The following is a 22,900-nucleotide window of genomic DNA, read 5'->3' on the forward strand; positions in this document are numbered from 1 at the left end:
CTGCGTCATGAAAACATTTTGATTAGCACCACAGATTTGATCTGATCTGTAATAACCAAAATGACAGTCATGATAGTTATAGCTGTAATCATCATCATCATCATCATCACCCTCAATGCAATATTTATCGTCCTTGAACAATCCAGTTAAGCACGACTCATGAAAATTACAGAAACATCTCATTATGAAATCTGGTTTAAATTGGTTTCAACATGGCCTATATGCTCCAAACACTTTATAAAAACTTTAATTAAGTAGCTGAAAACATGATCTGTGTTAGATATGAGAGATCAGTAGTTCAAGTACATTCATAATCAAAATATATTGGGAAGACCAAGGATAGTTATCACAGATAAGTTGTGAGAGCTTTTATCTGTAAGATTTTGAGTCAAAAAGTTTTAAAGGTCAAACTGTGTTTCCATAGGGGCAAGTTGCCAGTGTGTTTAATGAACTATGTTTTGTTTGTTTGGGGGAAACAATGGAGGAATTGTTCTATAGTTTTTTAGTAGCTACGTTATACTGTATATACAGTACTTATAAAACCTGAATTTTAGAAATAAATCTACCCTTTCACAGTAAAAGTGCGATAACTAGGCCCTAGTACCTTTTAAATAGATCAAAGTTAAATCACATGTCTAATTGAATCTATATTAACGATCTCTTTAGCATTATTTAAAGTAATAATGTTTTTATCTTATTAATCAGTCATATTACCAAGTGTTACCCATAACCTTTCCCTCATTTCCATGTAAATTTGCAGAATAAAGGTATCCTGTCATTGCCACTGCCCACGCGCAGAGCTAGATTGCCCGCTGCAGGCAGAGCGCGGGAAGACAGGGCGCGGGAAGACAGAACGCGGGAAGCGCGCAGAGCTTCACTGGGGGACGATACGGAAGAATTTGCCTCAGCAGTCTTCACTGCAGATTAAACCAAACTAAATATATACAGAGGGAAAGCAAACAGATTTTTTGGATAGTTTCGTTTGTAATTTTGCTGTGTTAAGCCAGGGAAGCGCGGATTTGCATTTCAACGAATGAAGTAACATTTTCTAAGGAAAGAAAGATGAAAAACTGAAACGGACATGAATGGGACACTCAAAGCCTCTGAAGAGTTCACCGATGAAGCTCAGTGTTAAATAACCTGTGACTTTATCTCTGCACACATATCGGAGATGAGATCGCCCTATAACATAACGTTACATCGCTGATGAAGAAAAAGAGAGAGAGTGCACGAGAGAAAGAGAGAGAGAGCACACGGATGCGCGCGCGTTCCCGGTGCGGCACTCAGCGCGCTCAACAGCTCGTGCCTCCTCCATCCCAACCCTCTCCGCCAACGCCGTCTCTCTCCAATCTCTGCCCTCTCCCTCCCTGCACGCTTTTCTTAAAGCTCATTTCCGTGACGATCCGAAGCTTTTCTCCGGCACGATGGGAGACGCGAGCAGCTCAGCAGTGGGACGAACCGAACGGAACTGCTCGAAGCGGAGCTGAGCTCCAGAACTGAACGAACCGGCATCATAAACAAACCTTTATAGACAAAAAGGAGATTTCATTCAAATCACGTCTTCATCTTCTCTCTTCTTGGTCTTAGAGAGAGAGAGAGAGAGACACCGACAGAGAGGGAGAGAGACAGAGGGAAAAGCACAGGAAATCTTTAAACTCATCTTATTTCGGATGCTCCGGTGAAGAAAAGGTGAATTTTGAGCGTTCACAGACTTTTGGAGATGGGAGAATGATCTGGGTGATCCACAGAATAATCTCTGTATTTAATCAAATGATGCATTGATTTGTTTCTGATGGAACTGCGCAGACTGCTGTACAAATCACCCAGTTTTATACTGGCATTTTTGCAAACGCTTTTTTAATAAAATAAAAAATAATAAAAAATACATAAAATGCAAGATTAATATTAAGTTTTACATTTTATATTTGTGCGTAAAATACTGAGATTGTCTAACGCGTTTCATTCCAATGCATTCCTTTTTTTTCTCCTTTGTAGCAACCATCGGAGGCAACCTGGGACCACCCGTCTCCAAACCCTGGAGATGTAAAGTTGGACACCACTGAAACCGAGTAGGTATTCGCTACTTTATCGCTTGGGAATGGAAGGACATTGCAATTGATTGCTAAAGCCAGGACACCAGAGAAGGGTGGGAGGAAAATACAAAGTGCGCTATTCATGGAAAATTGCAGTCTCTTCTGGACGGAAAACAAGGATCTTTCGAGGGCTTTTGGTCCGTTTTTTTCTTTTCGAAATCTAAGATCCGCAGAGTGTGTCACACTCAGAAGCATTTGGCTCTGAGTTTCTCCACTGATCTGCTGATAACATCTGCGCTAATTAAGTGCGTTCAGACTGTGGAAAGCAAATAACCTCCGTTACGCATTAAAGGTCTAATTGGCGTTTTGGCGACAGTCTTGTGATGCACCTGTCATTGTTTTTTGAAATGTTAAGTGGATACAGCGGTTGATTCGATTTAAGTATGCATTTATTTTTTTTATTTCGTGTTTTATTGGTCTAATTTTCTTTTTGTGCTTTGCATGAGCATGGGAAGGGATGATTATTCAGAATTGTCAGAAGTAATATTTTTCCAAATGTCTGTGTGCACAGATGTAGTGAGATACAAAATATGCATTAAACAGTTTAGATGCTTTGTTTCACTCGTTGGTTAAAAACATCAGTGGTGATTATGCCCTTGAGTCCCGTTTTGAGGTGTAATGCAAGCTATCATCGAGTGAAAGATGTCAAATCCATGATAATGCATGATCTCTATCGTAAACATGTCATGATGTGGAAGGAGGAGGTGTTTGCGGTGTAGTTTATTGTGCGAAACGCTCAAAGCATTGCAACTGTCACTCGCTGTCTGAGCCTTCTCATCTGACACGCTCTCTTTTTTCTGTGTTTTGTTGCAGTGCTGTGAAGTGGCTCTCAGCCTTAACTTCATCAGGACTCGGCGGAAGGATGCTGTGGTTTACCCTGCTAAGCACAATAGCTTTAGGATGGACTACGCCGATCCCTCTGTTGGACGAGTCGGAAGAAATAGATGAGCCTTGCTTTGACCCTTGCTACTGTGAAGTCAAGGAGGGCATTTTCCATGTCCACTGCGACAGCAAAGGATTTACAAATGTCAGCCAGATCTCCCAGACGTGGACGAGACCCTTTAAACTCAATCTGGCGAAGAACTCCATGCGCAAGCTGTATTTTAACAGCTTTTTGCACCTCAACAATGCTGTGTCACTCAATCTGGGGAATAATGCGCTGCAGGACATACATGTGGGCGCGTTCAATGGCCTGAGCATCTTGAAAAAGCTATTTCTGCATGAAAACAAACTGGAGGTGTTCAGGAATGACACTTTTATGGGACTGGAGAGCCTCGAGTATCTTCAGGCGGATTACAACGTCATCAAGAGAATAGAGAGCGGGGCATTTCGGAACCTGCACAAACTCAGAGTACTTATTTTGAACGACAATTTGATACCCGTGCTACCCAATTTATTATTCAGGTCCGTATCTCTCACTCACCTTGACTTGCGCGGCAACCGCTTGAGAATTCTACCCTACAAAGGGACGTTGGAATACATCGGTCGCAGCTTGATGGAGATTCAGCTGGAGGAAAATCCGTGGAACTGTGTGTGTGACATTGTGCAGCTCAAAACCTGGCTGGAGCGCATCCCCTACACGGCTCTGGTGGGTGACATTACGTGTGAATACCCTTTTCATTTACACGGTAAGGACCTTCGTGAGATCAAGAGGACCGAACTCTGTCCTTTACTCTCTGAAGCAGAGCTGGAGGCCAAGCATGGCATTCCCAGATTACCGTTTAATAATGAAAACGTCTGGCCCACCAAGCCTTCGTCTATGCTGTCATCTTTTCATAACACAGCCTCCTCGGTGGAGTACAGAGAGAGGCACGTAAAGCCGACTAAACGGCCCAGACCCACGAAAACACCGCCCACTCCTCGTAGCATTTACCCAGGGCTGAATCAGCCTCCAGTCGCTGGCTACCAGACCAGACCCCCTATACCAATCATTTGCCCGACAGGGTGCATGTGCAATTTACACATCAATGACTTGGGCCTCACTGTCAATTGTAAAGAGAAAGGCTTTCACAACATCTCCGAGCTGCTGCCACGGCCGCTCAATGCCAAGAAACTTTATCTAAGTGGGAATTTGATTCAGAAAATTTACAGGTCAGATTTCTGGAACTTCTCTAGCTTGGATTTATTGCACTTGGGTAACAATCGGATATCGTACGTTCAAGAAGGCGCCTTTATGAACCTACCTAACTTAAAAAGCTTATACTTGAATGGCAACGACATTGAAAGGCTCACCCCAGGCATGTTTCGCGGTCTGCAGGCGCTAAGCTACCTGTACTTCGAGTACAACGTCATACGAGAGATCCAGCCGGCTGCCTTCAGCCTCATGCCAAACCTGCAGTTGGTTTTTCTCAGTGACAACCTGCTGCGCACCCTGCCCGCGGATGCTTTCGCTGGCACCTCCCTGGCTAGACTCAACCTGCGCAACAACTACTTTCTATACCTTCCCGTGAGCGGAGTACTGGAGCACCTCCACTCTATCGTTCAGATCGACCTTCACCAAAATCCTTGGGACTGCTCTTGCGACATCATCCCGCTCAAGCAGTGGATCGAGAAGCTCAGCTCCGTCATCGTTGTGGGGGAAGTGACCTGCAAGACCCCGGACTTCGCTCTTGGCAAGGATCTGCGCACCCTGGAGGCTGAGGTCATCTGCCCCGAGTTGAAGTTCACCGCTTCTTCTCCAGTCCTGCCCAATGACATGACGGCCACCAGCGGCTCCGAGTTAGGGCAAGCGCCAGTGACGGGAGCTGTTCCGCTTTCCGTGCTGATTCTCAGCTTGCTGATTCTCTTCATCTCCTCCGTGTTTGTGGCCGCCGGTCTGTTTGCGTTCGTCCTACGGAGGCGAAAGAAACTTCCCTTTAGGAAGCGCCAGGAGGTGGACCTCACAGGCATTCAGATGCAGTGCAAGATCTTTGAGGAAAGGCAGACCGCCTCACCTGAGAAGCCACCCGGTCACGTCTACGACTACATCCCCCATCCCGTTACTCAGATGTGTAACAATCCAATTTACAAACCACGGGAAGGAGAGATCGAGGGCGAGCAGTTTGCAGAAACCAAGGAAAATAACAGTAATTATCGAACTCTTCTGGAGAAAGAAAAGGAATGGACGATGGCTGTGTCCAATTCTCAGCTCAACACCATTGTCACCATCAATCAGTCAGGTGACATGGCAGGCTTTCACGAGAATGGCGTGCTTTGCCCCACCGTGATTGACAGCCAGAGACCGACCCCTACGGTGGGTTTTGTAGACTGCCTGTACGGCACTGTTCCCAAATTAAAGGACATGCACGTTGCACACGCACATCCCCCCGGAATGCAATACCCTGATTTACAGCAAGACGCCAGATTAAAAGAAACATTACTTTTCACTGCGGGGAAAGGATTCCCTGAGCAAACCCAAAGTGAATACCTCGAGTTAAGGGCAAAACTCCAAACCAAGCCGGATTACCTCGAAGTCTTGGAGAAATCATATAGATTCTAATTGAATTGAGGAACAAACGAAAGAGTAAACTCACTCACACAAACTCCCCTCCCCTTTCCACGCCCAAAAAGATAACGTATCAAAAAAGAAGCATGGCAAAATTATATGTTTCACACACGTACACGTAACCACTCTCTCACACACGTTTCCCCCAAGTCGCTTTTGGAGGAAAGGCCATACTCAGATTTTTCAATGAAGTGCCTTTTTTTCAGAGTAGCCAGCAATGTTACCACCCATTATTTTTGTACGGAACAGATTTGTTGTTGAACCTCCGGAGCGCCTGGCACAGTTTGTAGAATATTTGCAGTCTGCTGCATGCATTCGATTGCAGAAGGAGGCTGTCGATCAAAAACTTCACCTGCTATAGAGATACAGCGACGTATTACCCGTTGAGTGGTCTATTTAATTTTCTATACAGCAAAAGACAGAGTTCTATCTCAAGGACGCACCCGAGGATCAATATTTGTGAATATCTAATGACACTTCAAGATTTTATGGAGTTCGACGCACTTTCTTAAGAAAAATGCTTCTGGATACTATCACTAACAGCTTTTTAGGAAGCACTTTTAATGTTTTCTCTCTCTCACAAAGATTTGACAAAGTTAAAAATGTGCATATATTTATTCTGTAATTTCAGTGAAAGATTTAATTGTAAAGGTAATGTTAAATCAATGTATAGTGATTATGCGTCTGGTATAGCCTTCTTAATAAAAATACAAAGTCTTAAATCAAATAAAAAGGGTACCAATGCATACTGTTTGTGAGAAGTAGACTTGACGTATTGGTATGGCGCTTCAAACGACAAATTATAAAATGCACATTAACCAATCAAGGTCTCACTGCTGCTGGGAGAGTCAGGTTGAGATGAGTTCCTGCCTGTATGCATGTGCCGTCGATGGGTTTGAACAAGAAAAGGAGACCTTGGATTAGATTTGAGTCTTTCTGTAAGGTATGTTGTTATACCTGTCCACTGCTTACTAAATTACACAACGTTTCAGATGAATATTTAATGCAATGTCACTTTTACATGTGTCCACAAGAGGGAGAAAGAGAGACACACTCGCATCATGTCTGCAGATGGACAAAATTGATGTTTGATTATTTGAGGGAAAACGCCACTTGTTTTTTTCAGGTATGATATACGACTTTGTGCAACATATGGCATTCGAATATACATTCTGCTTGTGTGTATGTATGTGTGTGTGTTGGGGGTCGTGTTAATGTTGATGCATTACTCAAGTGACGTACTAGAAAGTGATCTATCCAACAAAAACTGATTTTCTACTCCCCTTTGACAACAAAGCGGCTATTTTTTAAACCAAATATTTTGTCTGTTTGCCTTTGCCAGTTCTATCCGTAATCATTGAAATACAGTTCATCTATTATAAAGCATAATTGCTTCTCCTGAGGCTGTCAAGGATGCAGAACAGTTTGTTTCTTATCATTCAGTTTCTTATCATTCCTCTGTTCAATACCCACCAAGAGTTTTATTTATATTTTGTCCCTACATTCATCATTTACCCAGCCTGTTTTGTCAATACTTCAATAAATTTTGCTTGGTCCATATTTAACAGCACTCCCTTTTGTGCAAATCTGTTTCACATCAATAATGTGTCCAAACAGAGAGCTTTTGTGCATTTCTGTCAGAAAAAAATATTCACAAATGATTGCTACTGCCGTGCCCTAAAGTACATGCAAGTGCTATTTCCGATATCCTAACTGGGGTTCTTTCTTTCGTGCATTCTTTCAGAGCTTGTTTGATTCATTCTGCTGTAGAATGAGAGGTGTAACTGTTGTTAGTGAATGTGTCATTCATAGATTGTGTTGCAATCGCTAACAGTGTGTTCAGCTGCTGGCTGGATTCTTCACCGCTCTGGGGACAGTGATGGTCACCTTGCTGTGGATTACATTTAGGTTGTCCTTGTCTCTATATGTCAACGTAATGATCTTACTTTATTTTTTGCTAAAGGGTAGCGGAGCTAATGATGTATGCTGTTGGTGTCAACAGAGTTCGTTTTGAATGAATGATGTTCCTAAGGCTTGACCTGGGAAAACAGTCATTTTCATTTTGGCTACAGTTCATTTCAATATTGTGGTTTTATTAAAATGGCCAAAGTAATAGCCAACTCTCAAACCAATTATCTAAAAGGAGACATTTAGTTCTTTTCAGACATTACCTAATGCACAATTTTAGACTCCAGTAGAGTCCAAACCATGTTATGACTGTAATTACACATCCTACACAGATCAAATTTGCTGTTTGCTTCTATGATGTGTAGGTTTTTGCTGAAAAATGTAATGCTATAGATTTTTTCACGCCATGTTATTGACCTTCATTCAATGTGAGTTTTTCCCACATCTTGCCTTTTAATGCACCCCCCTGAGGTTAATCTTGGCTTGTTAGATCCGTGCTTGGTAAATGACCAGTTGGTTGGAGTTTATGTAATCTATACTTGACTTATGTCAACAAACTGTAGCTTATTTGTAGTATCGAGTGATTTCCTACATCAATATCATCGTTTTGTTTGTGGCTTGGTCCGTCGACACAGTCTTCTGTGTCATGTTTGTTGCGGTGCATTCTGGAAGATGGAGCACTGAATCTGCATTTCACTTAGTTTCCTCCTCCTCTTGATGGTTTGTTCTTGGGCTTTTCAAAGGGCTTAATTAGCTAAAAATTATCAAAACCCAAGGAGGTGGATTGAGGGGGAAAATTAAAAAGGAAACGGGGGAGGAAGAAAGAGTTGATTTTAAACAGACCTAGCTTGCAGTTCAGCATGTCGAATCAGATACTGTAGCGTCAGATCTTCTGGAATGCGCCAAAACTGAACTGGATTTTAGAGTTGTTTGAGTGCAGTTGATGCAAGCCCCTTCAATTAATAGGAAATGTGATCCTGTACCACAAAACCAGAAATCGAAAATGCATCGAAAATGCATTATATTGGTCAAAATTTATTGATTTTAATATTAATGTTATGTTCCATATAAATATTTTGTCAATTTCCTACTGTAAATATATCAAAACTTAATTTTTGATTAGTAATATGCGTTGCTAAGAATGTCATTTGGACAACTTTAAAGGCGATTTTCTCAATATTTATTTATTTATTTATTCCAGATTTTCAGATGATGGATACAATCTCAATTTAAAAAAAGTGATCTTTGTGACTGGTTTTGTGGTCCAGGGTCACAAATAGGCAAGCATGCTTGGGTTAGTATGACTTATCATATTTCTTCACTGACTACAAAACGTTTTTGACGCATTAAAATGTCTAAACGCCATTGCTTTAGATACAAAATATTAAAGCAAACTGCATTCTCTTTTCATCATCAGTTTTTGCTCAGTGTCTGGTGTTTTTATGATGTACTTGTTTCATTAATACCAAACACAAAGGCATTCAGATATTTTAAATGGCGCTTAAGTGTCCTTTCTAGGGTCTCTGTATATCTATGTACATTCCTGTGTGAGTTACATGGATGCTTTTCATTACTCTGGCAAGTATTTGCTAGCTTTTTTGAGAGATGTTGTCAGAATAGTGAAGATAGCTTCAGAGCCCGAGGGAATAGAGAATGTCTAATGACTCGTGGCGGTGCTGAAGGTTGCTGTCCAAGGTGCTGAAATCACTTTGCATGCGAACGGAATAGAAATTAACTCCAGCTCTGTCCTTATCCTTAGGATTGCACTGTTTTAAAGTTTGATTTTAAATTAGAATGCAGAACTGCTAAAATTATTCATTCAAAGGCTTGCATTTTCCATTACCAAACAGCATTTCCTCTGAATTATGAACTGAGCTGAAATGTTTCAGATTTCATTACACATTGCAAATTACTTCAGTCTAAGTTAATTACAGGAATCAGATTTTGTGTCATTTACTTTATATTTCAAAAGAAAATGTGTATGTATTCAATAACCTATTGTTTCTGTGCGGAGGTGCAATAAGTTCAAGCTGATCGACATCAAACCTCCCCATGTGAGAAGCCGATCACATGGCGTGTCTTTGCATGTGTGTGCTCAGTTTAAAAGAGGAGAGAGAGACACAGTAAGAGGGAGACACAGAATCAAATACAGCGCTTGTGAAAAATCTCTCCCTGAATTTTGTTACAATTGCAAGTATTGTGTTAGACAGCATTGTGCTCGGGCTGATGTTTAGGTGTGAGCAGACAGCAGTTTTCTCTTTCTTTCTTTTGTCTCGTGGTTTTCTTTGCAGCTCGTTCATGTAGGACAAAGAATAAGAGCAGATAGAAAAATGGAGAGATGTGGGGGGTGTCGTCTGTGTGTACTGTATCTGCGACAGCAGCTGTATTTAAAGCATTCACACATACTTTTCTGGATCCTGCTGCTGTTAAAGGACACAGGGCAGATGCTACTGATGCTCTGCCATTGTAAAAGGAATAGTGCACTAAAAAAAAGATGTGAATGAGTTTCTTAATCAGATTTGGAGAAATGCTGCATTGCATCACTTGCTCACCAATGGATCCTTAGTGAATGGGTGCCGTCAGAATGAGGGTGCAAACTGCTGCTAAAAACATCACAATAATCCACAAGTACAACTCCAGTCCTTCAATTAACATCTTGTGAAGCCAAAAGCTGCATGTTTGCAAGAAACAAATCCATCATTATGATGTTTTTAAATTAAAACACTGATTCCAGCTAAAATATGAGTCCTCTATCCTTAATATTGCTTGCAGTGAAAAAGTATTGGCGCGTTCAAGCACTGTTTAGAAGTGAAAACAGTCCAAACACTGAAAAAAATTGTTTTTTTCTTACTTAGATTTTTTTTTGTCTAATTCAATAAGGATTTTCTAGACAAGTAAAAATTATTTTCTTGTTTTCAAAAAAAACAAGTCAAAATTAAGTGAGTTGTTGGCTTAGAACAAGCAAAATAATCTGCCAGTGGGGTAAGCAAAAAAATATTATTTCGAACAGAAAACAAGATTATTTTTCTTACCCCATTGGCAGATTATGTAGGTTGGTTTAAGCAAAAAACCCACATAATTTTGACTTGGGTTTTTTTTCTGAAAACAAGAAAATACTTTTTTTCATCTGGAAAATTTAGATTTTGGAAACAAGACAAAAAATATATTAAAAAAAGCATTTTTTGCAGTGAAAAGGGTCTTTTGATATGAGGAAGCATTTTTTAAAACTGGAGAAAGCATTATTATAGATTATGGTCTTGTATTTTGGCTAGAAAGAGCTGGTTTAAAGTTACACTCTTCAAAATAAAGGTGCTTCATGATGCCATAGAAGAACCTTTTTTGTCTAAATGGTTCCATATAGAACCTTTAACATCTTAAGAACCTTTCTGTTTCACAAAAGGTTCTTTGTGGCGAAAAGAAGGTTCTTCAGATTATAAAAACATACCTTTGACTTAATGGTTCTTTTTGGAACCAAAAATGGTTCTTCTATGGCATTGCTAAGAAGAACCTTTTAAAGCACCTTTATTTTTAAAGTTTATTTTTTGAGTTTAATATGCCTTTATGCATTTGTTTCTTACAAACATACAGCTTTTGGCTTTGCAAGTCAATAACTGATGTACTGGAGTGGTGTGGATTACTTGTGAATTTTTTTTATCAGCTGTTTGGACTGTCATTCTGATGGCACCCATTCTATCAATTGGTGAGCAAGTGATGTAATGCTACATTTCTCCAAATCTGAGAAAGAAACAATATTATCTACATCTTAAATGTTCTGAGGTTAAGTAAATGCTAGCAAATTTTCATTTTGTAGTAAACTAGTTCTTTACCACGGCTTAAATCTATTGCTATAAAGACAGACAGATGCTCATTTGTGAGTGACGAGGTGGTGAATATTCCTGGAAATGTTCTGATCGCATTACCAAGTGCTCTTATGCTATAATGCATCAGAGAGGTTTGTGTGAATGCTGGAAAGAGGTTGCTGTGTACTGTATTGTAGCAGGCAGTTAACTTCCTTTGGCTCTCGGAGCTATTAGAATGCACCTCAGAACGGTACAGACACAGCTGAGTGTATCGATCCAAGCCGGCAGCGCCTGCCACCGCTCGATAGAAATATCTATGCAAGCACTTGATCGTGACTCTGTGTGTGTGCGCGATCTTTACTGTGATGTAAGTGCTTATGGTTGGTGGGGATGTAATAGGGGATGCAATATGCATCTGCGCATATGAGTTAGAAACGTTAAGTTAGAGTTTCACGATTCATTCTATCGTTTTACGTTCAGCCTGTATTCGTGAGTGGGTTAATGATGGCAGTTTTGCATAAACAAGGTCACTTGGATCATCTGTCACTGTGTGATGAAACCCACATCAATCAATGAGGCATTTACTGTTTTTTTTATACCAGCAAAACCTTTCATACCTGCTTAATGCAAATCAGAGCATTGTTTGTTTACATTCGACAGCTGCACGTCGACGCATCATCAATGACTGTGCCGCTGACATTTACTCTTCAATCTGGCACTGTTGACTTCCTCTAGACTAGGAAGTGTTGTGTGCTTGTGTGTTTTGTATGCACTTGTGTGCATGCAAATGGTTTTGTGTTCATGCATTTGGTATTATATATATATATATATATATATATATATGTATATATGTGACCCTGGACCACAAGTCATAAGGTTAAATTTTACAAAACTGAGATATATACATCATATGAAAACTCAATAAATAAACTTTCTATTGATGTATAGTTTATTAGGATAGGACAATATTTGGCTGAGATACATCTATTTGAAAATCTGGAATATAAGGGTGCAAAAAAATCAAAATACTGAGAAAATCACCTTTAAAGTTATCCAAATTAAGTTCTTAACAATGCATATTACTAATCAAAAAATACATTTTGATAGGTTTACAGTAGGAATTTTACAAAAAATCTTAATGTAACATGATCTTTACTTAATTACTTAATGATTTTTGACATAAAAGAAAAATCTATAATTTTGACCCATACAATGTATTTTTGGCTATTGCTACAAATATACCCCAGCGACTTAAGACTGGTTTTGTGGTCCAGGGTCACATATATATATATATATATATATATATATATATATATATATATATATATATATATATATATTATACTTGTTAGTTCACAATTAACTGAAGTAAAGTAATGTATTATGTATTTTTTTGTATTCAGTAAATATTGCCAAAATATATAAATATATTTAATTGAATTAAATATTTTTTTTTTGCCTTTATTTTGTTTTATTTTATTGCTATATATAATTTATGTAGAATATTAGTCATAGTATAATATATACAGTATTATTTATAATGTAAATTATATATAATAAAAAAAAAATCACAATTATTTTTTTCTTCTTATTTTGGGGTAAAATATGACAGACATATTCTTGATAGGATTTGTCAGATTCACCCAGAGGGTGACATGCTCTTTTGTATGTGTGTGACTGTGTGTGCGTGTGTGTTGCAGTTCAACAAAGTGAATGAATCATAAATCCTAAAATAGCGAATATTAAGGAGCTGCTAAAAAGAGCTGTTTAATTAAATATTTTTGTTAAATCAGTTCTGGTTCAGCCTAAGCCAGTCAGATCTTATTGATGTTCTGTGTTCGCTTGATTCATACAGTAAGTGCAAACAGTTCTGCTCTGAAAACCTGCAGGTTAATTAACACCGAATCACTCATACTTCATCTGTTTCATATTTACTCGTATTATTACCTTCATAAAAGCTCTTCCAGTAGAAAATCTCATTGCTCTTTCAAATCTCAACAGACATACTGGAGATGTCAGTTATGTTTTACTTCAAGGGGTCTTTCTCAGAATATCCGAGGAGCAGGTGACTTGAGCAGAAATCTCCATTTGCTCTACATTTAATCTCGCCGATGTATAGGACAGTGGAGATATTAAAGTAATATTCTCATTTGTGCTTTTTCCTTCCCACAGGCTGATCTGAAATGACTCGTGATGTGTAATTGGCTTCTCTTTTGTGAATATCAGGCTTCTCCAGCTGCCACTACACACAGTGACGTCAAAACTGTATTTTTTTTTTCAGATCAGAAATGTTTGAGTACCACTACACTGAGCCAACCTAATGTGCTCTCTCTCTCTTTCTCTTTTACATTGTACCCCACCATTGAAGCAGAGAACACTATGTAAACAAGCAGCTGAAAAGTCGTTTTCTGTTTTCAAACTCTAAAACGTTCTCGTCCATTTTCAGCGTGGACTTCATCCATGTGAAGTGTACAAACAACAATCTGTAAATGGATGTTGTGCACTTACAGTCGAGAGCATTTCCAGAGCTCTCTGACTCTGAAGCACTTTCAGGAAAGATCTGTTATTGCAGATGTAACAGCGCAGTCAAACTGAACATGGCTCTTTATGCTGAGAGCTTTAGATGTTGTTTTTCATAATGCGAAAACAACGATTTCTGAACTAAATTCATAAATGTTTGGAGTTTAGGTCATTCTGTTTAATACCAGAACACTTGAGTTTTATCTGTTTAACTACAGTATATAGAATCAGGATATGATGTGATTGTGTATTTAATGAATGAGCCCATGTGATTTTTGTGCACTTAAGTGGCCCCGAAAAGTATATTTGAAACATAAATTGTATGAATGTCATTGCAATAGATAATAAAATATTAAAATGCAAACATTTTTTTTCTCTATTATTAATCATCTAATACAATGAAATTCATACATTAAGACTGCTTTGTATTAAAAAAAGTTTGAATTGCACAATAATTTTATGTTTATCCTATTCCTGTGGCAGAAATGTATGGAAGCCCGTTTCTGCCACTGAATAAAAAATAAGAAAGGTAAATGTGACTTTTTGTTTTACAATTCTGACTGTTTTTTTTTTTTTTTTTTTTTTGCAATTCTGACTTTTTTGCTCAGAACTGTGAGATATAAACTCACAATTGTGAGTTATAAAGTCAGAATTGCTAGATAAAACGTCAGAATTGGGGGATATAAACTCACAATTGCGAGAAATAAAGTCTTGCATTTCTGACTTTTTCTCAGAATTGTGAGATCTAAACTCGCAATTGCAAATTATAAAGTCCATTTCTAAAGAAGGAAAAAAACTAATATGTTCACAGAATTGCGAGTTTATATCTCAGAATTCTGACGTAATAACTTGCAATTACAAGTTTATATCCCACAATTCTGACTTTTTTTCTCGAAATTGCAAGTTTTTATCTAGCAATTCTTACTTTTTTCTCAGAATTGTGAGATATACACTCGCAATTGCGAGTTAAGTCCATTTCTGAGGAGAAAAAAACAGAATTGTCAGTTTATATCCTGCAATCTTGCCTTTTTTCCCGCCATTGCTAGTTTTTATCTTGCAATTCTTACTTTTTTCTCAGAATTGTCAGATATAAACTCGCAATTGCACATTATAAAGTCAGTTTCTGAGGAGAAAAAAAGACTGATATGTTCACGGATTTGCGAGTTTATATCTCACAATTCTGACTTAGTAACTCGCAATTGCAAGTTTATATCACACAATTCTTACTTCATTTCTTAGAAATGCGAGTTTATATCTTGCAATTCTGACTTTTTTTCTCAGAACTGTGAGATATAAACTCACAATTGTGAGTTATAAAGTCAGAATTTCTAGATATAAAGTCAGGGATATAAACTCACAATAGCGAGAAATAAAGTCTTGCAATTCTGACTTTTTTCTCAGAATGTTGGATATAAACTGAAGTCTAGCAATTCTGACTTTTTTCTCGCAATTGCAAGTTTTTATCTCACAATTCTGACTTTTTAAATTATAAAGTCCATTTCTGAGGAGAAAAAAAGACTTATATGTTCACAGAATTTATTTCAGTTTATATCTCAAAATTCGGACTTAAGTTGCAATTGCGAGTTCACATCTCGCAATTCTGACTTTTTTTCTCAGAACTGTGAGATATAAACTTACAATTGTGATTTATAAATTCAGTATTGCGAGATATAAAGTCAGATTTGCTGGATATAAACTCACAATTGCAAGAAATAAAGTGCACAATTCAGACTTTTTTTCTCACAATTGCGAGTTTTTATCTCAATTCTGACTTTTTTTTTTAGAATTGTGCGTGTTAAACTTGCAATTGCAAATAATAAAGTCCATTTTTGAGGAGAAAAAAAGACTGTTCACAGAATTGCGAGTTTATATCTCACAATTCTGACTTAATAACTCGCAGTTGCAAGTTTATATAATGCAATTCTCACTTTTTAACTCTTATTTGCAACTTTTTATCTTACAATTCTGACTTTTTTTCTTGCAATTGCGAGTTTATATCACGCAATTCTTACTTTATTTCTCAGAATTGGGAGTTTATATCCTGCAATTCTGATTTTATATCTCACAATTTGCAATTTTATATCTCACAATTCTGAAAAAAAAGTCAGAATTGCACGTTTGTATGACGCATTAATGAGAAAAATGTCAGAATTGTGAGATAAGTTTTTTTATTTTTTTTTATTCAGTGGCAGAAATGGGCTTCCATAGAAATTTGAATGGACAGATCTTTTTTTTTTTTTTTTTTTTATTCACAGTATGTTGTTTTCCCAACACAATGTGTGTAAATGGGAGCAGAGATCAGGCGTGAGACTGCAGCCGTCTGTCAGGTTGTGTCATGTGTGACTGAATTTGCCCCCCGTCCATTCGAATCGGGCCAGTGACTCATTTCTGCAATAACTCACAATGATGACCTTTCATAAATGGCAAAAATATATCTCAGTAGTAATGCTTTGATGGAGCATTTAAAGGAGATCTATCTATCTATCTATCTATCTATCTATCTATCTATCTATCTATCTATCTATCTATCTATCTATCTATCTATCTATCTATCTATCGTTCTATCATTCTATCATTCTATATCTATCTGTCTATGTTTATAAACTTTTATAATTACACAGGTAATGTGCCGGATTATCATGAATGTGCTTAAGTGTCATAACAATTATGTTACAATGCAATCTTAATGCTAATCATATATAATTCTTCAGAGTTTGCAAAGCCCTGCCCTACACAGAAAATGGTTCTTAATAAGGTTTTTCGTTGATCTTAAGTTACTACAAAGAACATATGTGACCCTGGACTACAAAAAGGTTACATTTTCTGAAATTGAATTGAATATATAGAAATAAATAAACTTTCCATTGATGTATGGTTTGTTAGGATAGGACAATATTTGGCCAAGATACAGATATTTGAAAATCTGAAATCTGAGGGTGCAATAAAATCAAAATAATGAGAAAATCACCTTTAAAGTTGTTCAGATGAAATGTTTAGAAATGCATATTACTAATCAATAATTAAGTTTTGATATATTTACGGTAGGAAATCTACAAAATATCTTCATGAAACATGATCTTTACTTAATATCCTAATGATTTTTACCATAAAAGCAAAATTGATCATTTTGACCCATGTATTTTTGGCTATTGCTGCTTTTGTGGTCCAGGATCACATGTGCAGTTTTTAAGCTAAATTTTAGATGTCAGCATACAGAAGTTGTATGGCATGCCCTCATCTTCAAAATCCATGAACAATTTATATTGTGTGGTGAATTATTGATTATTATTAATAGAGAGCATCAAAATTTAGAAACATGACATAGAATAGATTCTATGCATTAGGTCAATCATTATACATATTGGTATGGAAGCTTGTTTCTGCCATGGAATAAAAAAAATAATAATCTCAATCTCAATTTGGACTGTTTTCCCCTTACAATTCATAATTCTGAGATATAAACTCAGAAGTACAAGACATGAAGTTAAAAGTCTTAAGTGCTATACTTTTAGAGCTCATTTTTTCCACCCTTAAAAAAAAATAATTGCAAGTTTATATCTTATTTAGAGTATAATTTGGAACTCTGCATTTATATCGTCCAACTCTGTTTATATCTTGCATTTGTGAGAAATAAAATGACATAATTGTGAGATATAAACTCAGAATTCTGACTTTTATTTCTCTCCGTTCTTATTTAACAATTGTTTTTTGTTTCTGGCATGAAATAAAATGTTTAAAAAAAAAGGTACGCTTTAAAAAACAAAAGGTGTTTTTGTAGTGATGCCATTTTTGGTTCCCCAAAGAACCTTTTAGTGAACAGTTCTTTAAAAAGAACCATTTTGAAGAACATTTTAAAAATCGAAAGAACTTTTTTGACTATAGAGAACATTTTCTGCATTTAAAAGGTTCCATGGATGTTCAAGGTTCTTCATGGAACCATCGATGCCAATAAAGATCCTTTATTTTTAAAAGTGCAACCTTTTATCCCAACCTTTTACCCTTTGTTTCTCATAGTTGCAAGTTTATAGCTTACAATTCTGACTCTTTTTTTCAAAACGGAGTTTATATCTTGCAATTGCATGAAAGAAGTCATAATTGTGAGATAAACTCAGATTTGTGAGACTAAAAAAATCTCAATTTTGGAATTAAAAGGTAATTATTTTTGTACCCTTGGCAGAAACAAGCTTTCGTATATATTTATGAAAGCCTGTTTTCGCCACTGAATAAAAAAAATGTAAAAGGTTATTGTGACTTGTTTTCTCTGAATTCTGACTTTTTTTCTCAGAATTGTATGATAAAAACTCACAATTCTGACTTTTTTTCTCAGAATTGCAAGTTTATATCACACAATTCTGAGAAATGAAGTCAGAATTGTGTAATATAAACTTGCAATTCTATGAACATATCATAGAATGTCTTTTTTCTCATTAGAACTGGACTTTATAACTCGCAATTGCGAGTTTATGTCTTACAATACTGAGAAAAAAGTCAGAATTGCGAGATACAAAGAAGCAATCGTGAAAAAAAAAGTCCGAATTGCGAGTTTATATGATGCAATTCTGAGAAAAAATTGTGAGATGTAAACTCAAAATTGCGAGTTAAAAAGTTCTGTTTAAATTCTGAGATTTAAACTCGCAATTCTGAGAAATGAAGTCAGAATTGTGTTATATAAACTAGCAATTCTGTGACCATATCCGTCGATTTTTTTTAGAACTGGACTTTATAACTCCCAATTGTGAGTTTATATCACAATTCTAAGAAAAAAGGTCAGAATTGAACTCGCAATTACGAGAAAAAAGTCAGAATTGTGAGTTTATATCTCGCAATTCTGAGTTTATATCTAGCAATTCTGACTTTAACTCTCAATTGTGCATTTAGATCTCAGTTCTGAGAAAAAAGTCAGAATTGTGAGATGTGAACTCGCAATTCTGAGAACATATCAGACTTTTTTTTAAAAGTCGCAATTATCTTTTTTTATTTTGTATTCAGTGGCGGAAATGGGCTTCTATATTTATATTGGTGGCCTGTGCTGTTCATGTTAATAAATGTCAATGTTTAATCTCAAAGACATTTTTGTTTGCTATCTTGTGTTTGATATCCAAAATATGTTCTGAACCAAGACCATTTGAGTAGCACAGATCCTGCTCGCTTCCTCTGGCTCTCTGGCTCTGTCTGAGGGCTGATGGGATCAGTGTGTGGACAGTGAGTGTATCTGTCTGGGGTGATTCATGACTCCAGGCCTTCCCTTCTGACAGCCTTCCTCTGCCATTTCTCTCCATCTCCCTCTCTCTCTCTTTATCCTGACAGCAGGACTTTCTGAGCGTGCCTGGACGCAGAGCACCAACATTTCCGATGCAGCCTGTGGCCGCGGGGTCAGCCAGCACCCACCGATCCCGCCGTGCTCCGCCTGCCTGATCAGCCTCTGTCGGCTCCAACTGCTCTGGTGTGTGTGTGTGTGTGTGTGTGTGTGTGTGTGTGTGTGTGTGTGTGTGTGTGTGTGTGTGTGTGTGTGTGTGTGTGTTTAAGTGTGTTTCACTCACCATCTGCTTTTCTCTTCCTCTAGTTCTCCTCACTTGCCTTTCATTTCAGGAGAAACCAAATTTTTTTTCACAGCATTTTTCGTGTGGGATCCCTTTGATGTATGTGTGCGCAATTCTGTGTCAGCACAGGGTTTTTTTTTTACTCTTGAGGATGCAGACAGCTGAAACCTCTGCTGTGTTTGTGTATGTGTGTGTTGTGCATGTCTCAGCACACCCCCATGTAGTGCCAGTTACTCAAAGACAGCATGGGAAGCATGGATAGCATTTATGTATTTATTTATTTGTTTTTGATAGTACATTTATCTAAGTACAAATGTGACCCTGAACCACAAAACCAGTCAAAAGGATCATTTTTGTTTTTAAATTGAGATTTAGACATCATCTGAAAGCTGAATAAATAAGTTTTCCATTGATGCATGGTTTGAAAACATCAAAATAATGAGGAAATCGCCTTTAAAGGTGTCCAGATTAAGTTCTTAGCAATGCATATTACTAATCAAAAATTAAGTTTTGATATATTTATTGTAGGAAATTTACAAAATATCTTCATGGAATATAATCTTTACTTAATATCCTAATGATTTTTGGCATACGAGAAAAATCATAAATATAGCTGCAAGCAGCCATTACGGGGCCAAGCATTCAAAGGGCAAAATGAGGAGCTAAGGATGGCAGGAACAGCAAACCAACTGCAACAATAAGTAAAAGGAAGCAATTTTAACATGATTTTAGTCAAAAATACAGAAAAAAAGTGTAGAACGCCTACTGACATGATTTAATGCTTATTACGTTTGACCAACAGGTGGCGCTGTTATCAGATTGATGTGGTGTGTTTAGTGTGAGGTGACAAACGTACACACAAAGTTTGGTGTCTTTATGTCAAAGCTTTGCAGAGATAAAGCCTCAGTCATTTTTTCATCAAGCCTAAAATTTGTAGAGGCGCTGTACGAAAACGGGTTCATCTATTGACATGAAATCCATAACTTTTTGTCAGCACAGTCTGAAGATGATCTGACTCGATTTTGGTGAAAATCGGACGAACGGTCTAGGACTAGTTCGAAAAAGTAGGTTTTCAGCATAAATCAAAATGGCGGACAGGAAGTTTGGCCAACTGTGGCATAATTGGTATCTATGCTGTCTGCATGACCCAAGGATTATTTTGAGACCAGTTTTATTACAATAGGCTAATGCTATCTACAGTTATTAGCATTTTTGTCCATTTTATAATTCATAGTTAATGAATGGTTTATTACTCTTGACCAATAGGTGGCGCTGCTACCAAATTAATGTGGTGTAATCAGTGTGAGGTGGTAATGCCACATACCAAATTTGGTGCAAATATCTCAAAGCTTTGCAGAGATACAGCTTCCGATGCGCTTTGGCATCTTTCCATCAAATTCGTTGATGCGTTAAATGAAAACGGTTTCGAATATCGACACGAAATCCATAACTTTTTGTCAGCATGGTCTGAAGATGATCTGAGTCAAGTTTAGTGAAAATCCGACTAACGGTCTAGGAGGAGTTCGAAAAAGTAGGTTTTCTGCATTAATGAAAATGGTGAACAGGAAGTTAGGCCAATTTTGGCATAATTAGTATCAATGTTCTCGGCCTGAACCAAGGAATATTTTGAGATCACTTTTATTACAATAAGCCATTTTTTTCAGAAGTTATTAGCATTTTTCGAAATTACATTATAACTTTTGACCACAAGGCCACAAAATTTTTATGTACATTCAGGGCATGGTGCCGAACATTTTTGTAGTTATTGTCGAAACCATACGCTAATCCGTTCTCAAGATACAGCATTTTAAAGCTAAATCCAAAATGGCCGACACCCAAAATGGCTGACATGGAAAAATTGGATATGATTCGACTCGGCATGCTCCTCTAAATCTAACGGGACGAGTTTTAAGATTTTTGGCCAAATCACTAAGAAGTTATTAGCAAAAATAGCCCATTTTCATATCTCCTGACCACTAGGTGGCACTATTATGAAACACTGCAGGTAGCCTCAGGTCATGCTTGTTATAACACAAACCAAGTTTGGTCTCAGTACTCCAAAGCGTTACGGAGATATGGCCTCACATCCATTTTTGCACGGTTTTTGTAGAATTAATTAGCGCGTTATTCGAGAACGGTTTGTCCAATCAACTTGAATTCCATAACTTTTTGCCAGCATGGTCTGAAGATGATCTGAGTCAATTTTGGTGAAAATCAGACAAACCGTCTAGGACGAGTTCGAAAAAGTAGGTTTTACAAACAATTAATTATAGAAAAAAAAAAACTAAACCTTACGATTTTTGAAATTTGGTGTTTATTCGACTCGGCATGACCCAAGGATTCAGAGAAAATTGGAATTTTGATTTTGTGGCTTACGGTTCAAAAGTTATTAGCAAAAAGAAAGTGAAAGTTTGGACAAATGGTGGCGCTAGAGAGTTTGAGTTAGAGACTCCAAACTTGCTATAGTTAATGTTGAGACTGCCCTCTATCAGTGTGCCAAATTATACAACTTTCCCGCAAGCGGTTCTACAGGCTGCCATAGACTTGCGGCGGAATAATAATAATAAGAAACAGAACGGATACAATAGGTGCCTACGCACCTTCGGTGCTTGGCCCCTAATTATAATCATCATAATTTTGACCTATACAATGTATTTTTGGCTATTGCTATAAATATACCCGTGCTACTTAAGACTGGTTTTGTAGTCCAGAGTCACAAATAATACATTTATTGCAAATTTTCTATAAAATATATTATCTTTATTTTGTTCATTATAATATATTATATGTATTATAATACTAGGAATTATTTATTAAAATGTATTTATTATATATTTATTTATTTATTTGTTTGCAACGCTAAGGTCTTTGGTTCAATAGCCAAGGACGGCAAGATGTTGCATTGTAATCTGCTTTTAAAAATGTAAAAAAAATAAATAAATTAAATGCAATATATATTTTAAAATGTGTCTCAAAAAAAAAATGACAGAACCATTGTTACATTAATGCAATGTACTTTAATATGCATTACTTTCTGGGTAAGATTTTGTGGATGCATGGCTCATTGAAGCCACGGCTATGACACATACCTGTACCATTAATTTTAATAGAGTTGAGATTGATGTTCATAGCATTCATGTAGCTCAAACAGTAAAGCATAGAGTTAGCAATGTCAAGGTCATGGATTCATTTAACAGGGAATGTATGAACTGATTAAAAATATAACATGAATGCAGTGTAAGCTCCTTTGGATAAAGGCATCTGCCGCCCTAATGCATTAAATGCAGAACTATATATATTTTTTTTTTTTACAAAAACTAGTAAACCTTAAGTAAAGGTTAAAGAAAAGGCTCTACAAGTCTCATTTTGGATTCTGCATCACTGCAGAATATTAATTTTTGAAAGGTGAAATTACTTAATAATAATAATTGATCAAGCCCAGAACTGCAATTTTACAATATTTACACATGGTAATGGGCAAGAGACCTAATTATGAACGCAAAACTAAAAGTGTGTAACTTTTATAGCTTATATAGTATGATACTGTATAGGAAA

At 37.0% G+C, this 22,900-nt stretch overlaps 1 protein-coding gene across 1 annotated transcript; it reads left to right on the forward strand.

Annotated features, from left to right (window-relative positions):
* The first annotated feature begins 909 nt into the window (after window positions 1-909).
* slitrk3a (SLIT and NTRK-like family, member 3a) lies at window positions 910-7,142 on the forward strand. Its single transcript, XM_073850985.1, has 3 exons — window positions 910-1,689; window positions 1,996-2,069; window positions 2,907-7,142. The coding sequence occupies exon 3, from the start codon at window positions 2,956-2,958 to the stop codon at window positions 5,569-5,571; it is 2,616 nt and encodes an 871-aa protein (XP_073707086.1). The 5' UTR covers window positions 910-1,689; window positions 1,996-2,069; window positions 2,907-2,955; the 3' UTR covers window positions 5,572-7,142.
* The last annotated feature ends 15,758 nt before the right edge of the window (window positions 7,143-22,900 follow it).

This window comes from Garra rufa, chromosome 11, assembly GCF_049309525.1.
Source record: "Garra rufa chromosome 11, GarRuf1.0, whole genome shotgun sequence".
NCBI lineage: Eukaryota > Metazoa > Chordata > Actinopteri > Cypriniformes > Cyprinidae > Garra > Garra rufa.